The sequence below is a fragment of the Quercus lobata genome, chromosome 12, assembly GCF_001633185.2.
Source record: "Quercus lobata isolate SW786 chromosome 12, ValleyOak3.0 Primary Assembly, whole genome shotgun sequence".
In the NCBI taxonomy this organism is placed as follows: Eukaryota; Viridiplantae; Streptophyta; class Magnoliopsida; order Fagales; family Fagaceae; genus Quercus; species Quercus lobata.
Window position 1 is genome coordinate 35,251,121 of NC_044915.1, and position 24,363 is coordinate 35,275,483.

The 24,363-nt window shown below is 34.5% G+C and overlaps 2 protein-coding genes across 2 annotated transcripts; one reads left to right on the top strand and one right to left on the bottom strand.

The window, feature by feature from the left end:
* The first annotated feature begins 1,155 nt into the window (after nucleotides 1–1,155).
* LOC115971103 lies at nucleotides 1,156–9,111 on the top strand. Its single transcript, XM_031090795.1, has 5 exons — nucleotides 1,156–2,522; nucleotides 2,704–3,461; nucleotides 3,590–3,679; nucleotides 6,941–7,711; nucleotides 8,129–9,111. Exons 1-5 carry the CDS (start codon nucleotides 2,414–2,416, stop codon nucleotides 8,264–8,266), a joined length of 1,866 nt encoding a protein of 621 aa, XP_030946655.1. The 5' UTR covers nucleotides 1,156–2,413; the 3' UTR covers nucleotides 8,267–9,111.
* A 4,194-nt stretch (nucleotides 9,112–13,305) lies between these two features.
* On the bottom strand, nucleotides 13,306–19,550 carry LOC115971452 (pentatricopeptide repeat-containing protein At5g57250, mitochondrial). Its single transcript, XM_031091377.1, is given in 6 exon segments — nucleotides 13,306–13,867; nucleotides 14,011–14,498; nucleotides 14,766–14,836; nucleotides 15,158–15,296; nucleotides 16,133–16,227; nucleotides 16,230–19,550. Coding segments are annotated over 2 exon segments (3,261 nt in total). The 5' UTR covers nucleotides 19,453–19,550; the 3' UTR covers nucleotides 13,306–13,867; nucleotides 14,011–14,498; nucleotides 14,766–14,836; nucleotides 15,158–15,296; nucleotides 16,133–16,189.
* Between the last annotated feature and the right edge of the window lie 4,813 nt (nucleotides 19,551–24,363).

Consider the following 24,363-nt stretch of genomic DNA (forward strand, 5'->3'; position numbering starts at 1 on the left):
ATCTTTAACAAATAAATTTGAATAAATAAAATGTCAAAATTAGAAGATAACCTTTTTAATTTGTAGAAAATAACTTACCTAATTTAATTTGATTTGATTTAGAAAATATGAAACCTTTTTGATGAAAAGAGTACAAGAAACCTAATAATGATAATTTGTATAGTATTGGTTCGTTTTAGTAAAAAAGACATTGATGATGTGCAACGTACAGGCAAGTTTGACAAAAATATTTTATATACGATGCATATTTATTAATAAATAAAAAGTCAAATTAGATAGTACAAGGAAGTTTGACAAAAATATTTTAATATTTTATATACAATGCATATTTATTAATGAATAAAAAGCCAAATTAGATAATTTATAAAAAAATAACATACATAATTTAATTAAAAATTATTAAAGAAAATCAAACCTAAATTCAATAAGAATTTCTTTATTGTTAGGTTGTTTTATCCAAAATGCTAGTGATTTAAGGTTCGTTTGGTACATGTGTTTGAACACATGTTTTTCGTTTTTAAACAATATTATATGTATTTTCATACATTTTTTCATCCATATATATATTTTTAAAAATACAAATAATATTACCAAATAATCCCTTAATTGTTTTTAGGTTAGACAGTTTAGTACTGTTGCAAAATCTAGGCTTTCAAAAAGAAAAAAGAAAAGATAAAAAATGTGCATGTTATATTATAATAATCTAGAATTGATATATAGATAGGTGGCTCTCCGTACACCGTAAGTCTGGCATGGCCATACCATAAGAAACATAGAGCGTAGAGACACCATATATTAAACGAAGTGTTTTTTCAATATAAGTCAAGTTAAAATTGGTGCAATAGGGATTTCTTTGGGAGGTCCATATCCATATATAGCCCTAGACTAGTTGGCGACCCAAAAAAAAAAAACAAAAATCAAATGAGCACAAAATATATATATATATATATATATATGTGTGTGTGTGTTACTTTTACCCCTCCTACTAACAAGCACAAAAAATAAAAATGATAAAAAAATTTTAAAAAAAAGAGCACAAAATATATATACTACGACTCCTACTAACAAGCACAAAAAATAAAAATAGAAAAAAATATATAAATAAAGAAAAGAAAAAGAAAATAGTTTTAATTTAAAGAAGAAGAAGAGGAGAGGCTGTTGGTTCTTCATACGTTTCATTCCCCAGTATCCAGAACAACTAACAGAAATTAGACACACAACACAACACAAACACAACAACACACCCTCTCTCTCTCTCTCTCGCCCTTGCTATTAGTTTTTCTTTTTGCTCATATATCTCATTCGCACTCGCACACAACCAACCAACAAAACCCTATTTCCCAAACCCAAACCCAAACCCAAACCCCATTTTGAGAATTTCTATTTCTCTCTGTGCCGCTTTCGCTTCCCATAGTGTGAAAAACAAAAACACTCTTTCTCTCTGTTTATTTTGTTTTTGTTTTTTGGTCCCCGAAACGCATTGCTCTGGTTGAGAATACACTCAGGCGGTTATTAAAACGGTTACGTTTTATATATTAATTTTTTTTTCTCTCATCAACCAACCGCAAAGGCTAGGGTTAGTGCTCTCTCTATCTCTATCTCTCTCTCTCTCTTTAGAACTTCCTTCTATTTCGCCAAAATAATTTTTGTGATATTTTTCAAACCCTAGGTTTTGGGACTCTACAATACAAAAAACACGTTTGGATTTTCCTCATCTTTTCTAGGGTTTCTAAATTTTCACACATTTTCACTCTGATTCTATTTCTCCGTTAGGGCTTTTTTTTTTTTCATTCTTGTTTTCTTCACATTGGTTCTGTTTCTTTTTGAATCGGTTTTTTTCCAATTTTTCTGGGGTTTGGGGCAGAGATGAGGGTCTTGTGAGTGTGTGGCAATCGTTTTTCAAATCCATCTTTAATCAAACAAAAGATGGATTAAACCCATTGAACTCTCATGCATATTCTTGTTGCCATTGCCTTTGTGCTTGTGCCTTGGGTTCCAACTTGTATGAGAATTTGCTTCTTTTAATTCCATTCATGGGGTTTATTTGATAAACAAAACAAAAAAAAAGGAGGAACTATTTGAAGTTTAGGTTTGAGTTTGGTTGGTGATTGTGGAGCAAAATTGGTTGGATTTTGGGGAGGAAGAAAGTGAGTTTGTATAGAAGGATAACTCTCTGAGAAATTTTGTGCTTATTTTTGATTGACACATGAAGGACATATAGGTCCTAGATTTGAAAAAATAGAAGAACCCATTTCAGTTAATTGAGTGTGTTTGGAGGACTACAGGTTTTGGGGAGGGGAAGAAATTTAGGGTTAGGTTTTACGGCGTAGTAAGTCGGGGAAGAGAAAAGGGTGGAGTCGGTGAAGGGTAGGAGTGTTATTCTTGTTAATTCTGATCATGTTCAGTGCTCCTTATGGAAAGAAGTGAACCCACATTATTTCCAGAATGGTTGAGAAGTACTGGAAGTGTTACTGGGGGTGGCAGTTCAAGCCACCATTCTGCGTCAACTGCTTCTCATTCAGGTACTATCAAATGTCCGAGTTGTACTTACCATTATTTTGCTTTTGATGCACAGAAATGTATGTATGTATATTTATGCTTAGTTTTTGGCATGGGGTAAACTAGTGCTTAGGACATTTCTGTTGTTGAAATTGTAGTTGTTAAGTCTAGGCATGTTTAATGATTGTGCTATTGCTTCTGTAGATGGTCCTTTATTGGCTCATAACACACGAAATAGAACTTCTAAGAGCACGGGTGATTTTGATGCCCCTCGTTCTGCATTTCTGGACCGGACATCTTCATCGAATTCACGGAGGAGTTCTAGTAATGGTTCTGCAAAGCATGCATACAGTAGTTTTAATAGAGGTCACCGGGACAAGGACCGTGAGAAGGAAAAGGAGAGGTCAAACTTTGGGGACCATTGGGACCGTGACTGTTCTGACCCTCTAGGAAGCATATATCCAAATAGGCTAGAGAAGGACTCGTTGCGTCGTTCTCAATCAATGGTTTCCAGGAAACAGGGTGAACCATTGTCACGAAAAGTTTCTGTAGAGTCTAAAAACAGCAGCAGTAACAATCACAACGGCAATGGTGTGCTTTCTGGGGGTGGTATTGGTAGTAGTATTCAAAAGACAGTGTTTGAGAAGGATTTTCCCACACTTGGGACTGAAGAAAAGCAAGGAGCGCCTGATATAGGAAGAGTTTCTTCTCCGGGTTTGACCACTGCTGTTCATAGCTTACCTGTAGGTAGTACAGCTTTGATTGGTGGGGAGGGATGGACATCGGCTCTGGCAGAGGTGCCTACCATTATTGGTGGCAGCAGCAGCAGCAGCACAGGATCCTTATCTGTTCAACAGACTGTTGCTCCAGCTTCAGGGTCTGGGGCTTCAAGTGCAATGGCTGGTCTTAATATGGCTGAAGCATTGGCTCAAGCTCCATCACGAGTTCGTACTACCCCCCAGGTAATTGAGCAGGTTTTCCATGCATTATTTTAGTTACATTGTTCAATTTCCTATGTGCTATTTTGGTTACATAATCCACCCTTGTGGCTGATCTAATTAGACTTTTTATTTTATTTTTTTCTTTGTAGTTATCTGTCAATACACAGAGACTTGAGGAATTGGCTATTAAGCAATCTAGGCAATTAATACCAGTTACACCTCCAATGCCTAAAACTTCGGTAAGAGTATTTCCCTTCATTCATTCATGAGATTTCTGTCCCTTTTAACCTATCTTTTATGTTAAGTATTATATACCGACATCAATACTATAAGCCTTAGGACTTCTGGATATTGTGCAAATTACAGATATGAGCCACTTATAAACCTAATATTTAAGCATACTCCAATATCAAAAATGTATTCCAGACTAGAGTGACTAAACGAAATTATCATTCAGGAAACTGAGATGCACTGTTTTATTTTTTGGAATTATCTTTGATGTTTTATTAGGCTAAGAGCCTTATAGCTCAATTGGTTGGCACCTCCTAATGTTTCTAACAGAGACATCCAGGGTTCAAATCTGCCCTCCCCTGTTGTAATTATCAAATTATCTTTGATGTTATATTACTTGATATAATTTAAGTAGTTGGGTGAGGCTGTAAGCTTTGTTTTCCTCCTGTTTTGTCATTGGTGGTGTTGCCTTTTATTTTTATTCTAAATAAAAGTCATGAAACATAAGTGATAAGCCAAAATAGCATTTTTGCATTGAACCGGGGCAAATGCTTGATTTATTTTTGTGTCTGCTGTTTGTAAGTTCTGTATTTCGCTTCCTTCTACACATTGTTTTCTTTGGGCTGTTAAGGCTGGAAATTACTATGTAATAATTACTATGTAATACTGCTGATGGTGAACTCATGTTATACCCCTATTGGCTCCCAATGTCTGATATACATATGAAAATTGAAGAAAAGAATATAACATTGGAAGATTGACATGTTTGCAGCCTTCCTAGAATTTAGGTTTTGTAGGTAATAAATAATGTAGAAGTTCACTTTAGCTTTTAATTCATTATTGATCTAGGAAATGTCAAATGTTTGTACATTTTTCTTGTTGATGCTTTACCTCTTCCGATAAACTTTTTTTAAAAGAGTAGTTGAACATAAATAATATGCATGTACATTTTTTAATATATCTTTTGAAAATTTTACTGTCATTGCAGGCTGGTGACTGTTGTTATAATTTTTTTTTGGCTAGAGATTGTTAAAAGTAACTTGACATTAGAGGAAAAACACTTAAAAGCCACAGGCTATCGCTCTATCTAGAACTTCAGCTCTGTTTTGTCCATTATTATCGTTATTTTAAATTTTAGATTTATGTAATGAATTCTGTACAATTACCTGCTTTATCCAGGCTATTCATTATAAGTTATGTTTCTGTATACCAGATATTTTGAATGCTTTTACAGGTTCTACTTGTTGGGTCATTTTTGTAGAATGTGCTTATTGATGTGATTTTGAGGGTTTTCTTTTCTTTGGCCAGAGACATGATTTATAGGTTTATCACCTTGTCGTTAGTTTGCATTTGATCCTCTCCTTGTGTTGTTGTTGTACCCTCTCTATGCAAGCTATTGACACTTTTCTTTACTTTTGGATGTGTAAATTTTTTGGGCTGTTGTTTATGAAGTAGATAGTGGAAACCTTTATAGGCAACATTGTCATGAGTCTCAGGTTGAAGGAATGGCTAAAAAGTTAAATTTTCTGATTGTGTGAAAGAAAGAGTTTTGTCTTAAATAGCTTCATTTTAGAAATGTCATTATGCAAAAACCTTTTGATGGCAAAAGCAATAATACTGAGCTGCAAAAAATGAATTTTAGTCAAAATTAGCTGAGTCTCTAAGCGTTCCTAGTTATGTGATTATTGAAAAATTATATGGTAACTTAAATTGTAATTTAGTGTTTTGTTTTTTGGCTTCTTAATTTTCTTCAGCTTTTTAAAAGTATTTTCTCTTTTCTTTTGCCTATGGGATTCCTAGAGCTGTGGTGGTTGGTTGCTCCTTTTTATGTTGTTAGACGCATCTTTGCTCTTTTCAATTTCAATGGGAAAAAAGAGAAATGCATCTTTTTTCATCATTTATTGTGTGTTTTTGTTTATATGACTATGGGAATAGATATCAAATGTGAATTTCTCTACCCATCTCTTTCTTATTGTCGTTTTCGTTTTTTGGTTGAAGAGTGGTGTCCAATCTGAAGTAATAGATGTTGCCATAAGCTATTATTTTGTCAAACGGTGTTTTATAGTCTTAAAAATGATATGTGGTAGTTGAAAGCTTGCAATGCATGTGTCAGGATGTCTTGCAATGGTTTTAATATAAAAGGGTGATAAATTCTGCAAATTTCAGATGATTTCTGTTGAAGTAACTGTGCTATTTTGTAAATAAATTCAATACGCTATGACTGAATGGGTCTTTCCTTGATATTATAGTTTACAACAGAGATATATTTCTCCTTGTGTTTGTTTGCCCTGACCTTATTGTTATTGTAATTTAATATGATCTTGATATTTAAGTTTTGCTCGTTGGTGGACCTAATATTTTGTTTAAACATTGTATTTGTTAAGAGCAGTTGTTGTAGTTAATTCTTTATGGTTTAGTAGGATGAGATATAAATATTTATTGATCTTTTTTAATCCTCTTTTCCATTTGTCTCATTTTTTTTAATTAAACCAATTAAATTTTGTTTTAGTAAAGTTAGAGATAAATATTTGTGATTCTTTAATACTCTCTCTGTTGTGGGTAGGTGCTTGCTTGGTGAGGGTGTTGGCAGGAATACAGTGTGTGTGTGTATTGTATACCTTTTGTCATCAGATGCACATGTTAGGTTTAAGCCAAACAAGTCGCTTTATTAGTATTGATCTATATGTTTTCCCATTATGCCAAGACTAGGAGCTTGTATGGTTTCATCATCTACTTGTTAGAAACTTATTAGAGTACGCGCTAATTAAATAATGATTGAACTAAGATGAAATATTTGTTTTGCTGATAACTAAGATGGAATACTTGACAAGCATTAATGTAGTACAAGATGAATGAGATATCACACATTTACCTGGAAAGCATCCTTATATTATGTTAAAAAATTAGCCTACTTTCTGTTTTCTTGGTGGACCATAGAACTTTTCATTTAAAGGAATGTAAAACCGGGCACATTTGTGCTCTAAACATTTTAATTATGGTAGAATCATTATTGGGATGCTGACTTTTATGTTACCAAACAGAGATTTTTTATTTTTTATTTTCTTCTATCTTCCTGCTTGTGCAAACTCTTGGTTCAAAATCATGAAAACCATGAAGCTTTGTAACTTAGATTGTGGATTGTCTATGTGGACTTTGCTTGCATACAGATCACACCTGGAGTTGGCTACTGTCTATATGTCAAAACATATACATACCCTTATACATATCAAGATTCTTATTAAGTTATCTATTGCTGATTTCCTTTACAGGCCCTCAATTCCACTGACAAATCAAAGCCCAAAACAGCGGTCAGAACTACTGAGGTCAATGCAGCTGCCAAGAGTGGGCAGCAGCAACCATCTCTACAAAATGCTAATCAATCTCTTCGCAGTGGACATGTCAAATCTGATGCTTCCAAGACATCTCATGGGAAGTTTCTTGTTCTGAAAGTGCCATGGGAAAATGGTGTTTCTACTTCTCCAAAGGATGTTGCTAGTCCAACAAATAATGCCCCCAGAACTGCTAATAGCCAGCCTCCTGTTACTCCATCAGCTGCATCTACTCCTTTGAGGAGCCCTAACAACCTTAAGAATTCCTCCTTGGAGCGCAAGGTTGCTGCATTTAATCAGAAATCAGGATTTAAGGAAAGGAGACCTTCCTCGTCTCAAGTACAGAGCCGGAATGATTTTTTCAATCGTTTAAAGAAGCAAACTTCAACAAACACTTCTACAGTTCTCCCAGATTCTGGCCCTGTTATTTCATCTCCTACCATGGAAAAATCTGATGAAATAATTGGGGAAGTAGTCAGTGCTCCTGCAAGTCCTCATGCTACTGAAAATGGTGCTGAGGTCACAAGCAATGGTGATGCCTGTGAAGTGGTTCAGAGGTTTTCTGTTGTTGGAGAGGACAACATCAGCTCCAGTGCAACAATTTGTCCAGATGAGGAAGAGGCTGCATTCCTTCGTTCTCTTGGCTGGGAGGAAAATTCTGGCGAGGATGAAGGCCTTACAGAGGAGGAGATCAACTCTTTTTATCAAAGGGTAAAGAACTTTTGCCTCTATGACTTTTACTAATATGACCATAAAACTGGGATCAGTTTAAGTTCACATTTCCTTTTTAAGAGCTCTCTATATTGGATTAGTTGGAAGGTGGAATTACATCCTAACTTGACTCAATGATATCCAACCAAAGAATTATATGGAATTTTTTTTCCTATTTACATCTTTTGTTTTCTTTTGGAGGGGAGTAGAATTAGTTTTTCTTTTATTACTAGAGGTTTGAACATATCAAGTTAGGGTTCGAGCAGTTAGTGACTGTGTTAGTGCCACTGGCTGATTCAACGGAGAAGAGTTCTTTCTGTATTAAAATATGAAAGTTAAAAAGCCATTATAAGAAGTTTGTTACAGCAATTTGCAAATGTAGTTTTACTAATTTTATGTGTACTCTGTCTTGTGCAGATCCAGATCATGAAACTGAACCCATCGCTGTGCCGAGGTGTGCAGCCAATGCTTTCAAAGTTGTCTGAATCTCATTTGACTAGCTTGGGTGGAGCATCCTCTGAGTTGAGCCCACCTGACTCTGGATCTGAAGCTTGATTTACTTTTTCCATCACCCAAGAGATCCGACGAGTTCCAAATTTTGATGGCAGATGGTTTCTTTTTTTTATATTGTTTTGAAAGAAAGCTGACGAGTGGGTGTGAAAGAAGAGATCAGGTATTGGTTGGAAAGTCTGCATTTTGCATAATGCAATAAGTTAAAGGTGCCTCAAGCCTGCCTGCCTAAAACAGGGAATTTTTTTAGGTTTCAGGATTGGTTGGGATAGGTAAGGTTAGGGGATATTTTGTCTGCAGTGGAAGATGCTGGAGAAATCACATCTTTTGGGGGGTATTTTGGTCCGTTTTTCCTTTTCCTTCAAATAGGGTTCGATTCTACAAGATAAAGCTTATGTGTTTTTGGTCAATTTTACGGAAAAAAGAAAAAAAGAAATCAGAAAATTCTATTTTTAGTTTAGCTCTTGTCGATATATGTTTTCCAAGTTTTTGGTTTTTTGGGTAGTGCAGATCCTGTTGATAGCACTAATTACACAAATAAGAAGAAAATAGAAGAATTTGAGTTTATAAATTGATTTCTCGTGGTGGCTCGCACGGTAAAATGCGTTGATTGAGCAGGAAATATTGGATCATTCAGCAGAAGCCAGACGAGAAAATATGTTTTGAGACCATTTCAGGCTTGAAAAGTGACAATAGGAAAGGGCAGAACATTTATAAAATCTCTATTACCCTGCTGTCTTGCATTAGATCTGAAGGACAATTTGAGAGGAATGAAATGATGTTTGGATTACTTAATCTGAGGTTGAGCTCAACTCTGGCTGGTTTCAAATTTTCAGTGAACAATGGATAAGTTGGTTTGGTCATTTGGATGTCAATAATTATTTCATGCATTCTCTCTTTGATGCTTATATCCTATGTATGATATCTACTCCTTTGATGTCCTTGTACTTGTGTCATTGAGCTTTGACACAAGTACCCTGTAGACCATGAATTCCTTGCGAAGTTGGATTGAAGCGATAAGCATCGAGTAGGCTAACATAGTGAGGCATAATCTCTATCCAATAGAAAAATTGTTTCTATCCAATAGAAAAATTGTTAAGTGTGAGGCCTAAGCAAATATAAGAGTACAAATTTCTCATAGGGGTGCACCAGTAAGTGACAAAAATGCGGTCGGACCCTTCCCGAACTGCACTCTTAAAGAGCCCACGGGGGGGGGGGGAGGATATGAGAGCTATTGTCGCCGCAAAAGTTGTCAAACTTAGTGCTAGTCATATATTTTGGTCATTGCTTGAGGGATATATGGGGATTAAGGTCCTGGAATTGTATTGTTTGTTAAGGTGGTCCAAGATTAAAAGGCCAACATTAGAAAAGTTGCTTATGAAAGTACTTTCTGTCTACAAAACTTCCACTTTTGCGTAGTCTGAAATAGGTGATTAGTAGGTAGTCTTACTCCTAATCTTTTTTTATGGAGGTTGATCTTGATACTCGAACAGTAGTGACAGCTTTAGGAATCTTTTTTAGGATGGTCATTGAGAAATTTAAATTATACAAAATCTAATAAAGCAATAATTTGAATATTTACTATAATTGTGAGTCAAGTCACTAAAGAGAGTAAAATTGTTGTGACTTCAAAGCTAAAAAGAATATGACTGTCATCACTATCAAGAAGAAGTGACAATCACAATATTTTCTTGGTATCACTTTTTAGGGAAAAGTGAAATTAGAGATTATTTTTATTGAATAGGTTGAACGAACTACAAATTTGAATGTTTAGTGATTTTTATCCTTTTGTTTTATAGGTTTTTTTGTTGAATAATTAGATCTTGTTATTTGGTCTTATCTTGTTTTTGTTTGGTTTATGTTTGTTGTTATTTGGGCTAATATTTATTGTTGTTGTTTAAGATTTTTTTTTTTTTTTTTTTTTTTTTTTGTTTTAAGGGATTAAGGATTATGTTTGGGGGGCATAATTAATTTTGGATTAATGTTACGCCTACAATATTTTTACAATAAATGTTATGCAAAAAGTTGATATTGGTGGGTAAAAAAATAATATCAGTATTAAACCCAAATTAGTATCAGTAATAGCTTACCACATTGGATTTGTTGTAAAATTATTGTGAAAATGTTGTGAATGTAGCAGTATTTTTATTTTTGTTGAACCCAACTTTTTGTAATTCTCAAGTCAGGGTGTTCAACATTTTTATTAGGGCAGTCACAACAGGTTAGTTTAACATATAATTTTTTTTTTTTTTTTTTTTTTTTTGCCAAGCGTATATATGTCATTTTTTGCAATTCAGAACCATCCTGTAACCACCTGGCTTGCATGTAGAGCGGCCAGTAAACATGTCATTTTTATTGTGCTAGAAAAGTGCTTGTGGAAGTATAAGCTCAACTGTAAAAGTCATTTTATTTGTTAGAATTTTCATGACAAGTTCAACCATCCATCAATTTCCATTTGCTTCTACTAACCTCCAACGCATAATTGTAAGTACCAGGATTCAAGTCCGAGGAATCAAGGGAAGCTGAGTTACTAGTAATTAGTATCATAGCAATCACGAACATAAAGCTGGCCCATATGCATGCCTCAATGGATGTAACTTGGCTTCCTTGTGTAAACGGGATGGTTGAACATATATTTAGAGAGGCTAATTTGGTGATTCATACTTCATAATATCGTCAGTGTAATTATTTTGGAATGATTTCCATGTCCTACCATTGGGGATGGGGTTGATTGATTTTCCTGTTTTTGTCTCGCCCTCAGTTTGAATTAATTCATTACTTAGCAGAGAGAGAGAGAGAGAGAGAGATCTTGCTTTGATTGGTGACAAATTAGTGCATGCATCTATATTGATAGTAATTTAGTCAAATCATTTTGAGATATACATCATACAGTTCATGTAAAGTTGTCATTCACCAATCTCAACCTTCTTCTAATTATTTTTCCTGTTGGCTTCGTAATCATCATGTTTTTTTTAATGAGTGAGTTTGGTATAAGGGGAGATTCAAATCAGTGTCTCCGTGTGCGTGTGTTTTCCTTGCCTTTTGTAATCATTATTTTTTTTAATGAGTTTGGTCTCGAGAGATTCATATTAGTGGCCTCTGTTTTATGAGGTATGAATCTCGATTGAGTGGATTACTCCTTGAGATTTTTATAAGCTAATTTATGGAAAACTATACAATACTCCAAAATTATAATAACTCATTGCAGATTCATGCAATGTGCAGAAAAATTTGACGGTTTATTTTATTGTTAACTGAAAAATGAAAATAGCATACGAGACCTATAAGCCAAACATTTCTTAAATTGATGTGATTATTTTCTAATAATGTATAGTTGATTCAATATATATTATATTTTCTAAATTAAGCTATCTATATTTATTATTTAAAAGTATTTTAAATTTTGTTAGTATTTTTTTTAAAGGAAACATAAAATACATTTTACATTTATTATTATACAAGGCAAGATATTTTTAAATAATGTAATGTGTAGTTGAAATTTGTTTTTAGTGCTTCTTACAAATGGTTCATCCTTTACACATCTTGACTGGTCTAAAGATTAAAAAAAAAAAATTTAGTAGTATAAAAAAATATAATTTTATCTAAAACTTACAAACATTATACTGAATATGTGATATAATTGTCAATAAAGCCGCTTCTCTTTCTACACAAATCTCTCATACCAATGCATTAGCATTGTTTAAGTTATTTAGTAGTAAATTACTTCTATTATACATGCCCAAAAACTCATATTCATACACCTATCCATCACACTACCCCTATTTAATTGCAAGTCAACAAAAATACATTGAATTGCAAGAGCATGAAGATTGCTTGCAAAATTTCGATTTCTCCTACATGCCAAAATTATCAGTCTTTTCAATTGTACGTATTAAGAACACTCCATAGTACTTACAAACCATCATAATAGAAATAAATCATAAAATAAAAGAGAAGAAAAAAAATTGTGCAATACAAAATGTAGATTATATTTAATTTTGCCCTTACAAATAGAAAGTTCTTAATCATTTCATTTTTCTTTTCATCTATTTTATTTATTTTTTGAAATACGAGTAGTTTGTGTTTTGGATGTTTGGGAGAGGAATTGTAGAATTTCATGTGTATTATTATTATTATTATTATTATTATTATTATTATATTTTTTTTTGGTATTGAATCTTTGCAGCATTTTTTTTTTTGTTGAGGTTATTATTTAACATAATTTTTCTGTGTTTTAGATATTAGAGAGAGGAAGTTTTTATTTTGGTGTAAATTAAATATGAAGTAAAAGGAAAAAAATATGTAAATTACTTTATAGCATCATTTTGTTTTGGACTTTAAGAGCACGAAAAATTAGGTTTACAAATTTGATCTTACAACTAGGATTTTATAATTTATAGAGGCACTCTTTTAAACTATGAGAGAGAAAGAGAGATGAACCAAATGGACAGATGTGGACCGAAATGGACCATTGTGGACTGAACTGGATTGAAATGGATTGCAGTGACCCGAAATGGACCATAGTGGACCAAATTGGACCGAAAATGCTGATGTGACTCAATATAAGTGTAGCAAAAATAAATACTACCTTTAAACTTTTAGATATTATATAAAATATAGATGGCATACTATTTACTCACATAAATAGTGGATCCAACCATGAATTGAATTAGTGAATAGTGAGATCTATTATTATGTAAGAGAAGAGAGTGTATAGTACTCCCAATAGACATGTTGTTAGAGATATCTGTGTAGCAAAGCTATCATTAACAATAACTGATATGTGCAGACGTTATCTATCTCTCTGGCCATATCATTGAGGTCCAAATAGTGATTCCTCATGGGAAATAAAAACACCACTAGCAGTTTTGTCTCCCAAAAATGAAAAGATTAATATGAAATAGGGCCGGGTTTCTGAAAGATCTTGTACTTAATGATTATAGGCTTAGTAATGCTTACTCTCTCTTCTTCTTCTTTTTTTCTTTTTTTCATTTTCCCTTCTTTTTGGGTGAAAAATGATGCTTACTCATAATAAAGTCCACACTTTTTACAAAGGCCCAAAACACAACAAATTTCCTCTATTATTAGATTTAAGAACAATGCATTTCCCCATGCTAGAGATCAAACAATTGCTGTATTTACCATTTGGGTTATTATATTTGAGGCCCTCGGGACTGTACCAGTTTGCATGAAACCATTTAGCATATAGGAGAATCAATTACTAAGAAAGATAAGCATAATGTTCCAACTTCCCACTTTTTATTATCATCCAGGTGAGTTAGTTGTTTTAGGCTTTTAGCAGAGTCTACCTTGTATCATATTGATACAACAGTGATATGCATTGCGTTCTAGTATTACTAGCAGCTTTCAAATTTTTTATAAACAGGCCAAGGGTCCAGATTGAAGAGTCCAATGCTCTGCTCTTCTCCAGCTGGTTTCTTATCTTCATTGAGCATTTCAAACAATAATGTATAAATGAGGCAGTCTGGCGTCCGTGGCATCCCACTCCTCACCAAATGAACGTAAGGTTTGCCTTGTCATCTGTACGTGAGTGCATTTTCTTAGCTCATGTAGGGATTCCTTCAGGCACTTGGCCAACCAGTCTCTGATATGGCAACAGAAAAATTAGCTATGTTGTCTCCAATTCTGCGCAAAAAGAATTAACCATGTCAATGAAGAGACTAGTTTATCATTTATCCATCGAATGTGGCGTAAGAAAATATGCTCTGGGTCTGAGGCATAGTCAAAGTAAGGGTCACCTTGAGCATAAGGGGTGAAACTGTGCGTACCAAAAATGATGTGTCATCCTTTGTTGCAATAAATGCTTCTCCAGAGAATGCCCCAGCTGAAGGAGGATAAGAGGTGCCGAGGATGTTCATGTAACAACCACTGTGATCCTAGTGCTAGCCTGGCCGACTGAAGTAACAGCAAGGTCCATGTTGTTCATTACACTAGCAACACATTAGGCGTCAGGTCCAGGGATCACCTTGTTTCCTAATGTGATTTAGCCAAACAAATCGTCAATTGTGTAAGGGAAATTTGAGCACTAACCCATTAATTGGCCAAATATTGACTCCAATGCAAGAATTTTCAGATCTTGACTTGCCACGCCCAAACAGAATTGGAGATTTGAAACTTGTAATGCTTCGAGTACTTCAGGGTTTGGCTTGAATAGTAATGAATATGAATCCACATCTTTGACGAAGTCTTATTACATCTTTTGGAGAGAGAAGATTATATCCATTTCTTCTATAGTTGACACCAATGTGAGAGGTGCCTGCATTATTAACAAAACTGTTTTAGCATCATCAACCGTCAGTATCTGTTTGATATAAGTTTTCAAGAACTAATTTTATTGACATTCATGTATTGCAGTTTTCAGATCAGTGTTTATTTCATAGAAGTAGTTCTGTCCAAATACCATGAGAAAATAAAGGAACCAGATTTAGTTCTATAGGCTACTCATGCAGGTTGAAATTAAGTTGATCTTCCTTCGTAAGTAATATCAGCTACTCCTAGCCTGGCTCTTTCATAGAATACAAACCTTAAGAGGATTCAGCCTATGCTCTCTCACACTAGAACTCCTCTGCCTTGCTACATCAAATATGGAGCCTGCTGCATTGAATAATAGCCGGTCAATCTCAGTTGACAGCAACTAGATGAAGGGTGTAATAGTTGAAACTAGTAAGACGTGGAACATGAATATGTAGGAACCAGTATGTGTTTGCTAAGTAGTAAAGAATCTTAGAACCACTATATATCTCAGAAAAAGAGAAACTTCATACTCAGTTCACACAATTCCTCAACCAATGTAAAAAATGTGAACAAAAACAAAATTCAGAAACTAACCATGAATATTTAGTGGCAGCATGTGGGATAAGGATGGAATCATGGTTAAAACATTTAAAAAATTTAAATTCTACGTTAGCTAGTTACCTTTCCAACTTTTCCCAAATGTTCCATGCCAGAGTCTAGAGTGGTAGGAGTCCAACTGGAGAAAATTATCACTATGATAATTGTCAGTTGTCATACATAAAACTTCTGCCAAGTTGACATCCACTTAATTGGTAACAATCTGTTGCAAAAGAAAACAGTTGAAGCTATACCAGACCACAAATGTGGAAAACCAATGCAAAAATAACTGCTTAGCCAATTAAACATTCTGACTATTCATAGGCAAAATACAACAGTAGCCAAGACAAGAAGAAACAGAAAACTCAAATGCTTGCCCGATTGATATATTATCCTTTGAGGCTGATCTAGTGAATTTCCCAAATGAACTGTGCACCCAATGAGAAGAACAGTATTCTAGAAAAAGAAATTACGATCAGAATCACATGGTAATCTTCTGCCTAGATAGAATTTGATGAGGCTACACTTAGATAGCTTGATGCTCCATCAATGCTACAAAAGTGATTGAAGGTGAAGGCTTTCTTATATGCTAAGAATTACATACACCTACCTTAGTGAAATCAAACCTAGATGACAGCACACATAGTAACTGATCAACTGAAATTCTCTTTTACACATAAAATCATACATTAAAAGTTTCATATAAGTATGGCAATTTAAAATATCATCCAATTTGCATAATCAGGGGGTTTTGCTATTCCATGGATATAATATTTTTAAAATTGGTAAGTTACACTTGCATCCAATGAGTTTTGAACTCACGACCTAACCCTCCACCCACACTTGGGAGAGGAGGAAGTGACATTTAAGTAAAGGCTTATTGGCACTATTCCATGCAGATATAGAACATGGAAGCCAAGGCTAAAAAACAGCTCATTTGACAAAGAAAAAAGACTTGTAAACTAATCAGATGACTTCCTGGAATATTAAATGGAGCAATTATCACATAAGGTGAAAAGATTACAAAAACTGAAACACTGGGAAATGGATAATATATACCTGCAGGTGGAAATGCATGGTTCTTATCTTGCATAAAAGGGAGAGGAAGTTCCAAGTTCAGTAACAGATATCCAATTTTTCCAGTTCCATTAATCAGCTGTATCCAAATTAGAAAGCATTTCTTTTGCTAATTGACCAGCCTTCTGCAGCTCCCCTCTTGAACAGAGTGAAGCTAAGACAGTGTAGAAATTGTCAAAGTCAAGAAATTTAGATCTTTTCCCTGATCGATCATAATTTTTAACCGCCTTCTCTACCTCCTTAACATCGGACAATCCAAACCCCAAATCAATTTCAGAACGCCATGCTAAAGACTTCGAAGCAACTGTACCAAATCCCTGCCGTTCATGAAGACTTTGTATATCTGATTTATGATGAGCACTATACCATCTTTGAACAGGAAAAAACATAGATGCAACTTCATTAAGAACTGTAATAGCTTCTTGGATACTTCCTTGCTCACATAAATCAACAAGAAAACTTCCTATTGACTCTGTTTCAACCTCAGTATCAACTCTGTTTATAAGCTCCACAACTGACTGAGACTGAAGCATTTCTCTCAAGATACTCCTGGCTTCTTCCATCCTTCCTTTGGCACATAGACCTCTGATCAAATACAAGAAACCCAAGAAATCAGGGGATACACCTTTCTTCTTGAATTCGATAAAAAATCCTAGAGCCCCTTCCATGTCACCCTTTTGGCTATAGCCATTGATAACAGCACTAACAGTGAATTCCTCAGGCTTAAGGCATTTTATCTCCATATCATGCAGAAGCCTAAAGGCTTCTTCCATTTTACCGAACTTGCAATAACCATAAATTAGTGAGTTATAAACATGTGTATTTGGTTTGAGTCCCCTCAGAACCATTCTCTCAAACAAACGCTTGCCATCTAGCAATAGTCCCTCCCTACATAAAGTGTCTAACAATGTAGCATATGTAATTTCAGAAGGAGCTAAATCAATTCTCTCCAATGAATCAAATAACCTAAATGCTTCAACAAGGCAACCCTGACGGCACAAGCCATTTATAACAGAATTATAAGAGATGATGTTTAGGGTAATCCCCTTCTTTTTAACAAATGTACAGAGATCTAACGCTTTATCAAAATAGGCTCCCTTGCAAAGTCCATCAACTATAATTGAATAATCAACCACATCCATAACAGGTAGATAATCTTCAGCCTCAACAAGAAGTTTGTATGCATCTAAAACTCTACCATGCTTTACGAGTGCCTTAAAAACAGAAACAGGAAGAGTGACAGCTGAAATCTTCTCCTTGATTCTGTCAAGAAATTGAATGGTGCTGTTGGCATCTTTTAGACTCAAGTAGAATGCTAATATCTTGTTTACCCTAGGTTCAACTAGGCCATATTCTTTTAAAAAGGCAGTCAAAATAGGCTGACTTAGCCAAACTTTTCCGCCACTAATAAGCCCTTTTAAGATTGAATAGTAAGACTTGAGAGTCACAGTTGACCCTTTCCTTCTCATCACCATGTACACTTCACCTGCTGTCTCAGGCAAACCTCTCTTGCACAAGAAGAATATGGCAGCATTACATATAACATCATATTCTGGCCTTTGATTATTCAATCTGCAAACTACATTTAAGATCCCATTTGCACTTTGTGCTTCAAAAATTGCTCTGATCAACATCATGTGGATATTACCATCCAAAGTTAAACCTTTCTCATTGAGTTCAATAAACACTTCAGTGGCCATATCCACCATACCCTTCTTACAAAGCCCGTTAATAATACTATTGTAGCATGCAGCTGAAAAAATAGGTGTCCTCCTAAACTCATCAAATATCTCAAGTGCCTCATCAATTCTATTTACTTTACAATACCCATCGATCATTGTACAATAAGTAAAAGAATCTGCAACTATATCCATTTCTGGCATTCCCTTGTAAAGTACATAAGCATCTTCAAATGCCCCAACCATAAAGAGTGCTTTAATAAGTATATTACACATAACAATGTCCATACAAACTCCAGCTTCTTCCAATCTCCTCTTTGTTTCCAAAATCCCAGTTATATTTTCTTCCCCAATGTACCCATGTAACAATGTACTGTAAGTAATGACATCTCCAGTTACGCCCTTTGATACCTTATCAGCCTCGGATGTCCTCCCAAATTTGCACAATCCATTGATCACAATATTGTACGTCACAGTACTTGGACTAATTCCCCTCTTCTCCATCTCATCAAGCAGATGAAAAACCCGATCAAAATCTCCTCTCCTACACAACCCATTAATTAAAGTTGCATACATAAATTCGTCCACCACAATCCCCAAATCATCAACCATTTTGAAAATGGAAAATGCTTCTTCCAATTTCCCTCTCTTGCAAAATCCCAACATAATTGCAGTGTAAGTTACCAAATTGGGCTGTACTCCATCTTTTCTCATCTTATTCAAAAAACCAACTGCCTTTTCCACATCCCCAAGCTTGGAAAACCCATCTATCAGTATAGTATAACTCACGGTATCCGGGTTTATTCCCCTTTCAACCATTTCTTTCTTCTTTCTAAACACATCCATTAAAAGCCCTTCAGCTACATACCCACAAATCCAACTACTATAGAAAACAACATCAAATGCCATTCCTAGTCCTTCCTTCTCCATCCTATAAACCAAATCACCAACCTCATTCACTCTTCCCAACTTACAAAGAGCACTCACAAGAGCTGTATAAGTCACAACATTAGGTCTCAAAGCACCTGAACTCACAGCATTTTCAAAAAACCCCACAGCAAGTTCAGGTTTCCCAATCTTACAAAACCCAGAAATCAATGAAGTACAAACAAAATTGTCAAAAGGGAATCTAACATTTTCGTCTGTCATCAACTCTAGCACCTCAATTGCCCTACCCATGTTTCCCTCAGAGCTAAATCTAAAAATCAATGAAGAAAAAGTGAAAGAAGAAGGCACAATACCATTGTTTCTCAAGCAAAATTGCAATAGTGATAGTGCTTTTTCTGGGTTGTTTTGTTTGGTACAAAGGCCTTGAATCAAAGAGTCCCACATGCGAGTTTTGGGGGCTATCTGATCATGGGTCTTCATGAAATGCTCTGCTTCATCAAATTTGTGGGATTTGAGGAGAGCCCATGTGAGGATTGAGTGGGTGTGAGAGTTGGGTTTGATTTGGTTTGAGCTCAGTTGAGAGAAGAAGTGGATGATTGAGTCGTATCTGTGGGTTTGGGAGAGAAAGAGAAGGAATTTGTTGATAGATTTGAGAGTGGGAGTGAAACCTCTTTTGAGTAAAGTTTGAAGAGAAGAAGAAGAAGAGTGGAAGAGTTTGGTGTTGGAGTAAAACATTGTTTGTGGAACTAAGAACTTTGGCCAACGATGTCGTCGGTTGTTGTTAGGAAGAGAGAGCCAGTCTGTGTATATTGGCTCTCAACCTCGGACTATTTTTTTGCATTAAAAACACACCAACAAAAACACCTTGAAATTTTTTTGTGTGTTTCAATTGAAATGAATTTATTTTTTGGTTTAGAGAATAAAACTGAAAGTATAACCATGATCGTGCATGTTTTTTTTTTTTTTTTTTTTACATTATTGGATCTAAAAAATAAAATCCTAACCATTAAATTAACTTTCTCTATTTTAATGAAATAAAGAGAATTTGTTCCTATTTAGTCAAAGACTTTTGTTGTTGTAAAATAAATGAGTTTAAACTCCATCTACACAAACAAATAGAATAATCCAATGGTATCTTGTCGTTGGTAGTAAAAAACAATATTATGGAATGGGTCCATAAGTTTCTAATCCTATTATATTTATTTTAAAAAAATTAGGATGAAAAACTATAAACTAATGGGGCTTCTCATACTACACTTTTTTTTTAATGATTTCCAATTAGAAAGCAAATGTATTTTCAAAAAATTTAGATTAAAATGCATACCCAAAATTTGAAACCGTTCGTATTCATACCCATTGTATTTTAAAAAACAATAATTAAGTATAATTCTTGTGAATGATTTTTTTTTTTTTTAATGAAAAATTCTGGTTATCCAAGTTAGTAAACTATTTGACAAACACCATTGAACGAGAGAGACCCATAAATCTTGTTCTTTCATGAAAATGTTTGTCATGAGAATTTAACGAAATTTTAAGGTTGAAATTTACACAACACTAAAAATAATTATTAAAAAAAAAAAAAAACATAACTTTTTTTCCCGATAAACTCAATAGTTACAATAAGAATGATAGATTTAAACTATCTCTGTTGAAAAACTCAGAGATGTAAGTTGAATTATAAGGTTTTTGGCATGAAAAATAGAACCTGAAATTGTACTTCAATCATTTTTTTTAATCTTTCATTAGGTCTTGGGGTTTAAGTGATAGTATAATAATGACAACACCTATGGTATTTGATTTATATGGTTTGAACCCACAATCCCTCTCCCCCACTATTTATCTATCTATAAATAAAATAAAATAACAATGAAGAAGGGTACCATTTTGCGGTTTAAAAAGTTGACAAAAGTTTTGTCGATGTTGTTCGGGGGCCTTTTTCGGTTGCTCGGCCATGTGTTATTCGCTGGATTAGTGACTTTGCTAGGCCCGAGTTGTGTTTGGAGAGTTGTGTCTGAAACTCAACATTGGGCCACGTGGTCCAATGGTTACCAACGTATTTTTAGGCCTACAAAACCATTAATGCTAAAGTTTAAGAATCATGATAATAGTCGAATAAATATATAATATATGTTTGATATAATGGCTTTAATTAATAGTTATAATAGTAGTTGGAATAAAGTAATATGTATTTAAAGGTGAAGTAATCATATACTCAATGATGTAAATTTAAAGTTAAGGAAGTAGAGTCACTTATCTTTGATGGTCTGTAGATCCAGCTATATAACATCAGTGAGTTGACAAGATTCTAGCAGAATGACTCCAGCGATAGAGAGACAGTTTGCCATAATAACTTCAAAATTGAAGGGGAAAAATGGGTGCAACTGAAGGGAGAGAGAATATGTTTAGCTATATGTAGAGGCTAATTAAGCTTGCTCCTTTTATCATGCACTTAAATGAGTTTAAGTTTTGATTAATAGTGGTAAAAGTAGTTAGAATAAAGTAATATGTATTTAAAAATGAAGTAATCATGTACTCAATGATGTAAATTTAAAGATATGGACGCAGAGTCACTTATCTTTATATGGTCTATAGCTCCAACTGTGTAGTATCTGTGAGCTGATAGGATTCCAGCAGAATGACTCTAGCTATAAAAGGGCAGTTTGCCATGATAACTTCAAGATTGAAGGGGGAAAATGGGTGCAACTTGAGGAAGAGAGAGTATGTCCAGCTTTGTATAAAGGCTGGTTAAACTTGCCCCTCTTATCATGCACTTAAATGAGTTTCCCCCTTGATAATGCTCTTTTACTTGTTGTGAAGTTATGAATAGTGTTGTCTTCCATGAGAATGGCTTTTGTATGAAGTATTTGTGCCTTCTAAGAGAAAGGTTTTATGTAAGATAGATTCGTGCCTTCTAGGAGAAATGCTTTGATATGAGATCTTGGTGCCTTTTAGGAGAAATATTTTAGTAATAGAAGTTCATGTCTTCTATGAGAAGGGATTTTAGTATGAGTGCTTGATATCTCTTGAGAAGTGTGGAGATAGTAAAAGATATAAATATTTTGTGGGATGTAGTATATGTAATATGTATGATATATGGAAGTATGAGAGATATGAAGGTTAAAGATAGTAAAAATATGAGATTATAACTGTTGAAGAAGTTGTAGAGATTGCTTTCCAAGAGGAAAGATTTTGCAAGAGAAGAGTATGGAGATGTGTTTAGGTATTTGGAGATAGGAACAATAAGATAGATGTATTTTCTGAATATGGAGAGTAAGAGAATGAGTATAAGAGGAGTAATAGTGTTGTAGTGTGTTTAGTAATGCTGCTGAGATTTTCTGCTGGAGGATGAATGAGGGCTTATGAAGGGTAGTTATAAGCTAAGGGCTGAAAAGTTTAGTTCCTAATTTGGAAACTAAAAACTCAAAAGCTCAGAACTTCATTAAGAGCTTAAGAAGATAATTAGAGGGAGAGAGAAGTTTATAAGAGAGTTGTTCTTCGCTATTGGTGTGTCCTTTTGAGGTGTTGATGAAGGGTTCTATTTATAACTGAGTTTAATGGGGTATTTTAGCAAATAATATCAATCAAAATCTATCTCAATTAGGAATGAATCTTTAGAGAATCCATCTTAAGATTTGGCCAAAAATAATATGTTTAGTTTTAAGGTATTCTTGCTATTTTGGGTAAGAGCTGCTGGGGAAAGAGTAGCAGAAAATGAAAGTATTTTAGCAAGAAAGAGATAGTTACTTTAGTTGGTTTTGGTTTTTAGCCAAATAAGGAAAAATTTGTAATGCTAAGGTTGTTGGGTCAACTGTTACATCTGTTCTGAAAAAGTTGTCCCAGTTGTCAGGAAAAGCTGTGACAACTATCATGAGACAGCTGTCATAAGACAGCTATTGCTTAGGGCAGAAGCAGATGAGGTCAGATGTTAGGCTGATGGGATTTGAGCATTAAAAGGCTAATGATGTCACTTCTAGCCTAGTGTCAAGTACTGAACATACTGCTGGAGTTTTGCTAGAAATGTTTCCTTTTTTGGGTGTTTGTGTTTTTGGTCCAAGGTTCTATTACAACAAGTTTTTAGTAAGTATTAGGACGATTGATTGAAAGTGAATGAAGTTTTAGAGATTTAGTCAAGATCTCATTGTGTTGTGACTTAATCTTGGTGAGCAAGAAGAGCATTTAATGCTCTGCTCTGGCAGCTGGCAAAGAAATATATGGTCTGATTGTGGCAGATAGCAACTGGATATTGGAAATATCATGAATATTTTATGTATTTAGATATTAAAGATAGTCAATCAGATTAGGCCATGTGTTTGAGTTGAATTTTAGTTGAAAGTAGCAATATAGATTTATGTAGAATAATATAATGAAATTTCTAAATCTGTATAGGAACTGCTAGAGATTGAATGAATAGTTATTTGTTCAGCATTTAGATGGCTGAAGATATTGAGTATTTGTCATATAATGAATATTAAGCTTTAGAAAAAGAGAAATGAGAAATTTTATCATTTTAAGTGCTATGTGATAAGAGATGCTTACCATATATTACCCACTACACACGGACTTGTCAAAGTTCAGGGAAATGGAGAAGACATGCTAAGCAACATGTTTCTTTTAACGACTTTAAACCGCTGGAGCTTTACTGAAAATACATTTTGGCCCTCCAAACCACGACTTCCAAAGTTTCCCCAAAGAGACTTATGAGCTTGGATGATAAGCTGAAGATGAGATGACATACCTTGAGTTTTGATGTCATTTTGTGTAAATATGGGCTTTTGTTAAAGAAGCCGCTTGCCATGAGTGTAAGAGAGGTAATATGGGCCGTAAGCTTTGATTCATTGCTTGAGCCCAATTCATACGTTGATATTGATGATGTCGTGGGGTTATGATCCCAATTGACGAAGAGGAAATGTGGACCATGAATCTGCCTCTTGAAGTAAGGATCTTGTGGGCCATGTGAGCACAATCCATGTAGTTGAATGAGATATGAGCCTATTTCGGGCTTTAAAGAGATTTATCAAAAAATCAATAATATGTTGATGTGGCATGGGCTACCAATGAAGTAATGCTATGTGAGCTGAAAAAGAGTCCTCAACAGATGTATTTCATGACATTGTCTAAATATAAAATTTTAACGATATGGAAGAATTGTGTTTGAACCATTTTATGAAAGACCTGGTAAATTAGAGTGAGTTTAATGTTTTAAGAGATACAAATGACCCAAAGGGGACAATAGCAACAACAGTAAAGGTAGAAAAGTGGGAAAAAAAAAAAAAAAAGCCTATATAGAAGAAATATTTTGAACATATGTCCAACTTTACTACCTATCTCAAGTAGCTGAGGCAAAAAGTGGAGCTTAAGACTAATCTCACTAAGTTACTTGTGTGGAAATAAGGAAGAAGCGGGAGTCATATGATTGCAACATGCAAAATCAATAAATCAAGGGGATTTATATGAAATGATAGACATTGTAGTAGAAAAAGGGGACAGAAACTAGGTCCTAGTTAATTGGTGCCTTGACATAGGCTGCAATAAGTGGAGGGGATTTTGATGTACTATTAGCAAGAGGCTCAGGAGCAAAGAGTGCAGAGGGACTAACAGTAGTAGCTTGGTGAGAGGGAATGGTTTTCTTCAAAGATGAGTTGTTTG

Excerpts from the sequence above, each read along its gene's own strand:
- LOC115971103 (XM_031090795.1), top strand. The coding sequence starts at position 2,414 with ATGGAAAGAAGTGAACCCACATTATTTCCAGAATGGTTGAGAAGTACT. Across the intron at positions 2,523-2,703 it reads GTCAACTGCTTCTCATTCAG|ATGGTCCTTTATTGGCTCAT; the intron begins GTACTATCAAAT and ends TTGCTTCTGTAG. Across the intron at positions 3,462-3,589 it reads GAGTTCGTACTACCCCCCAG|TTATCTGTCAATACACAGAG; the intron begins GTAATTGAGCAG and ends TTTTCTTTGTAG.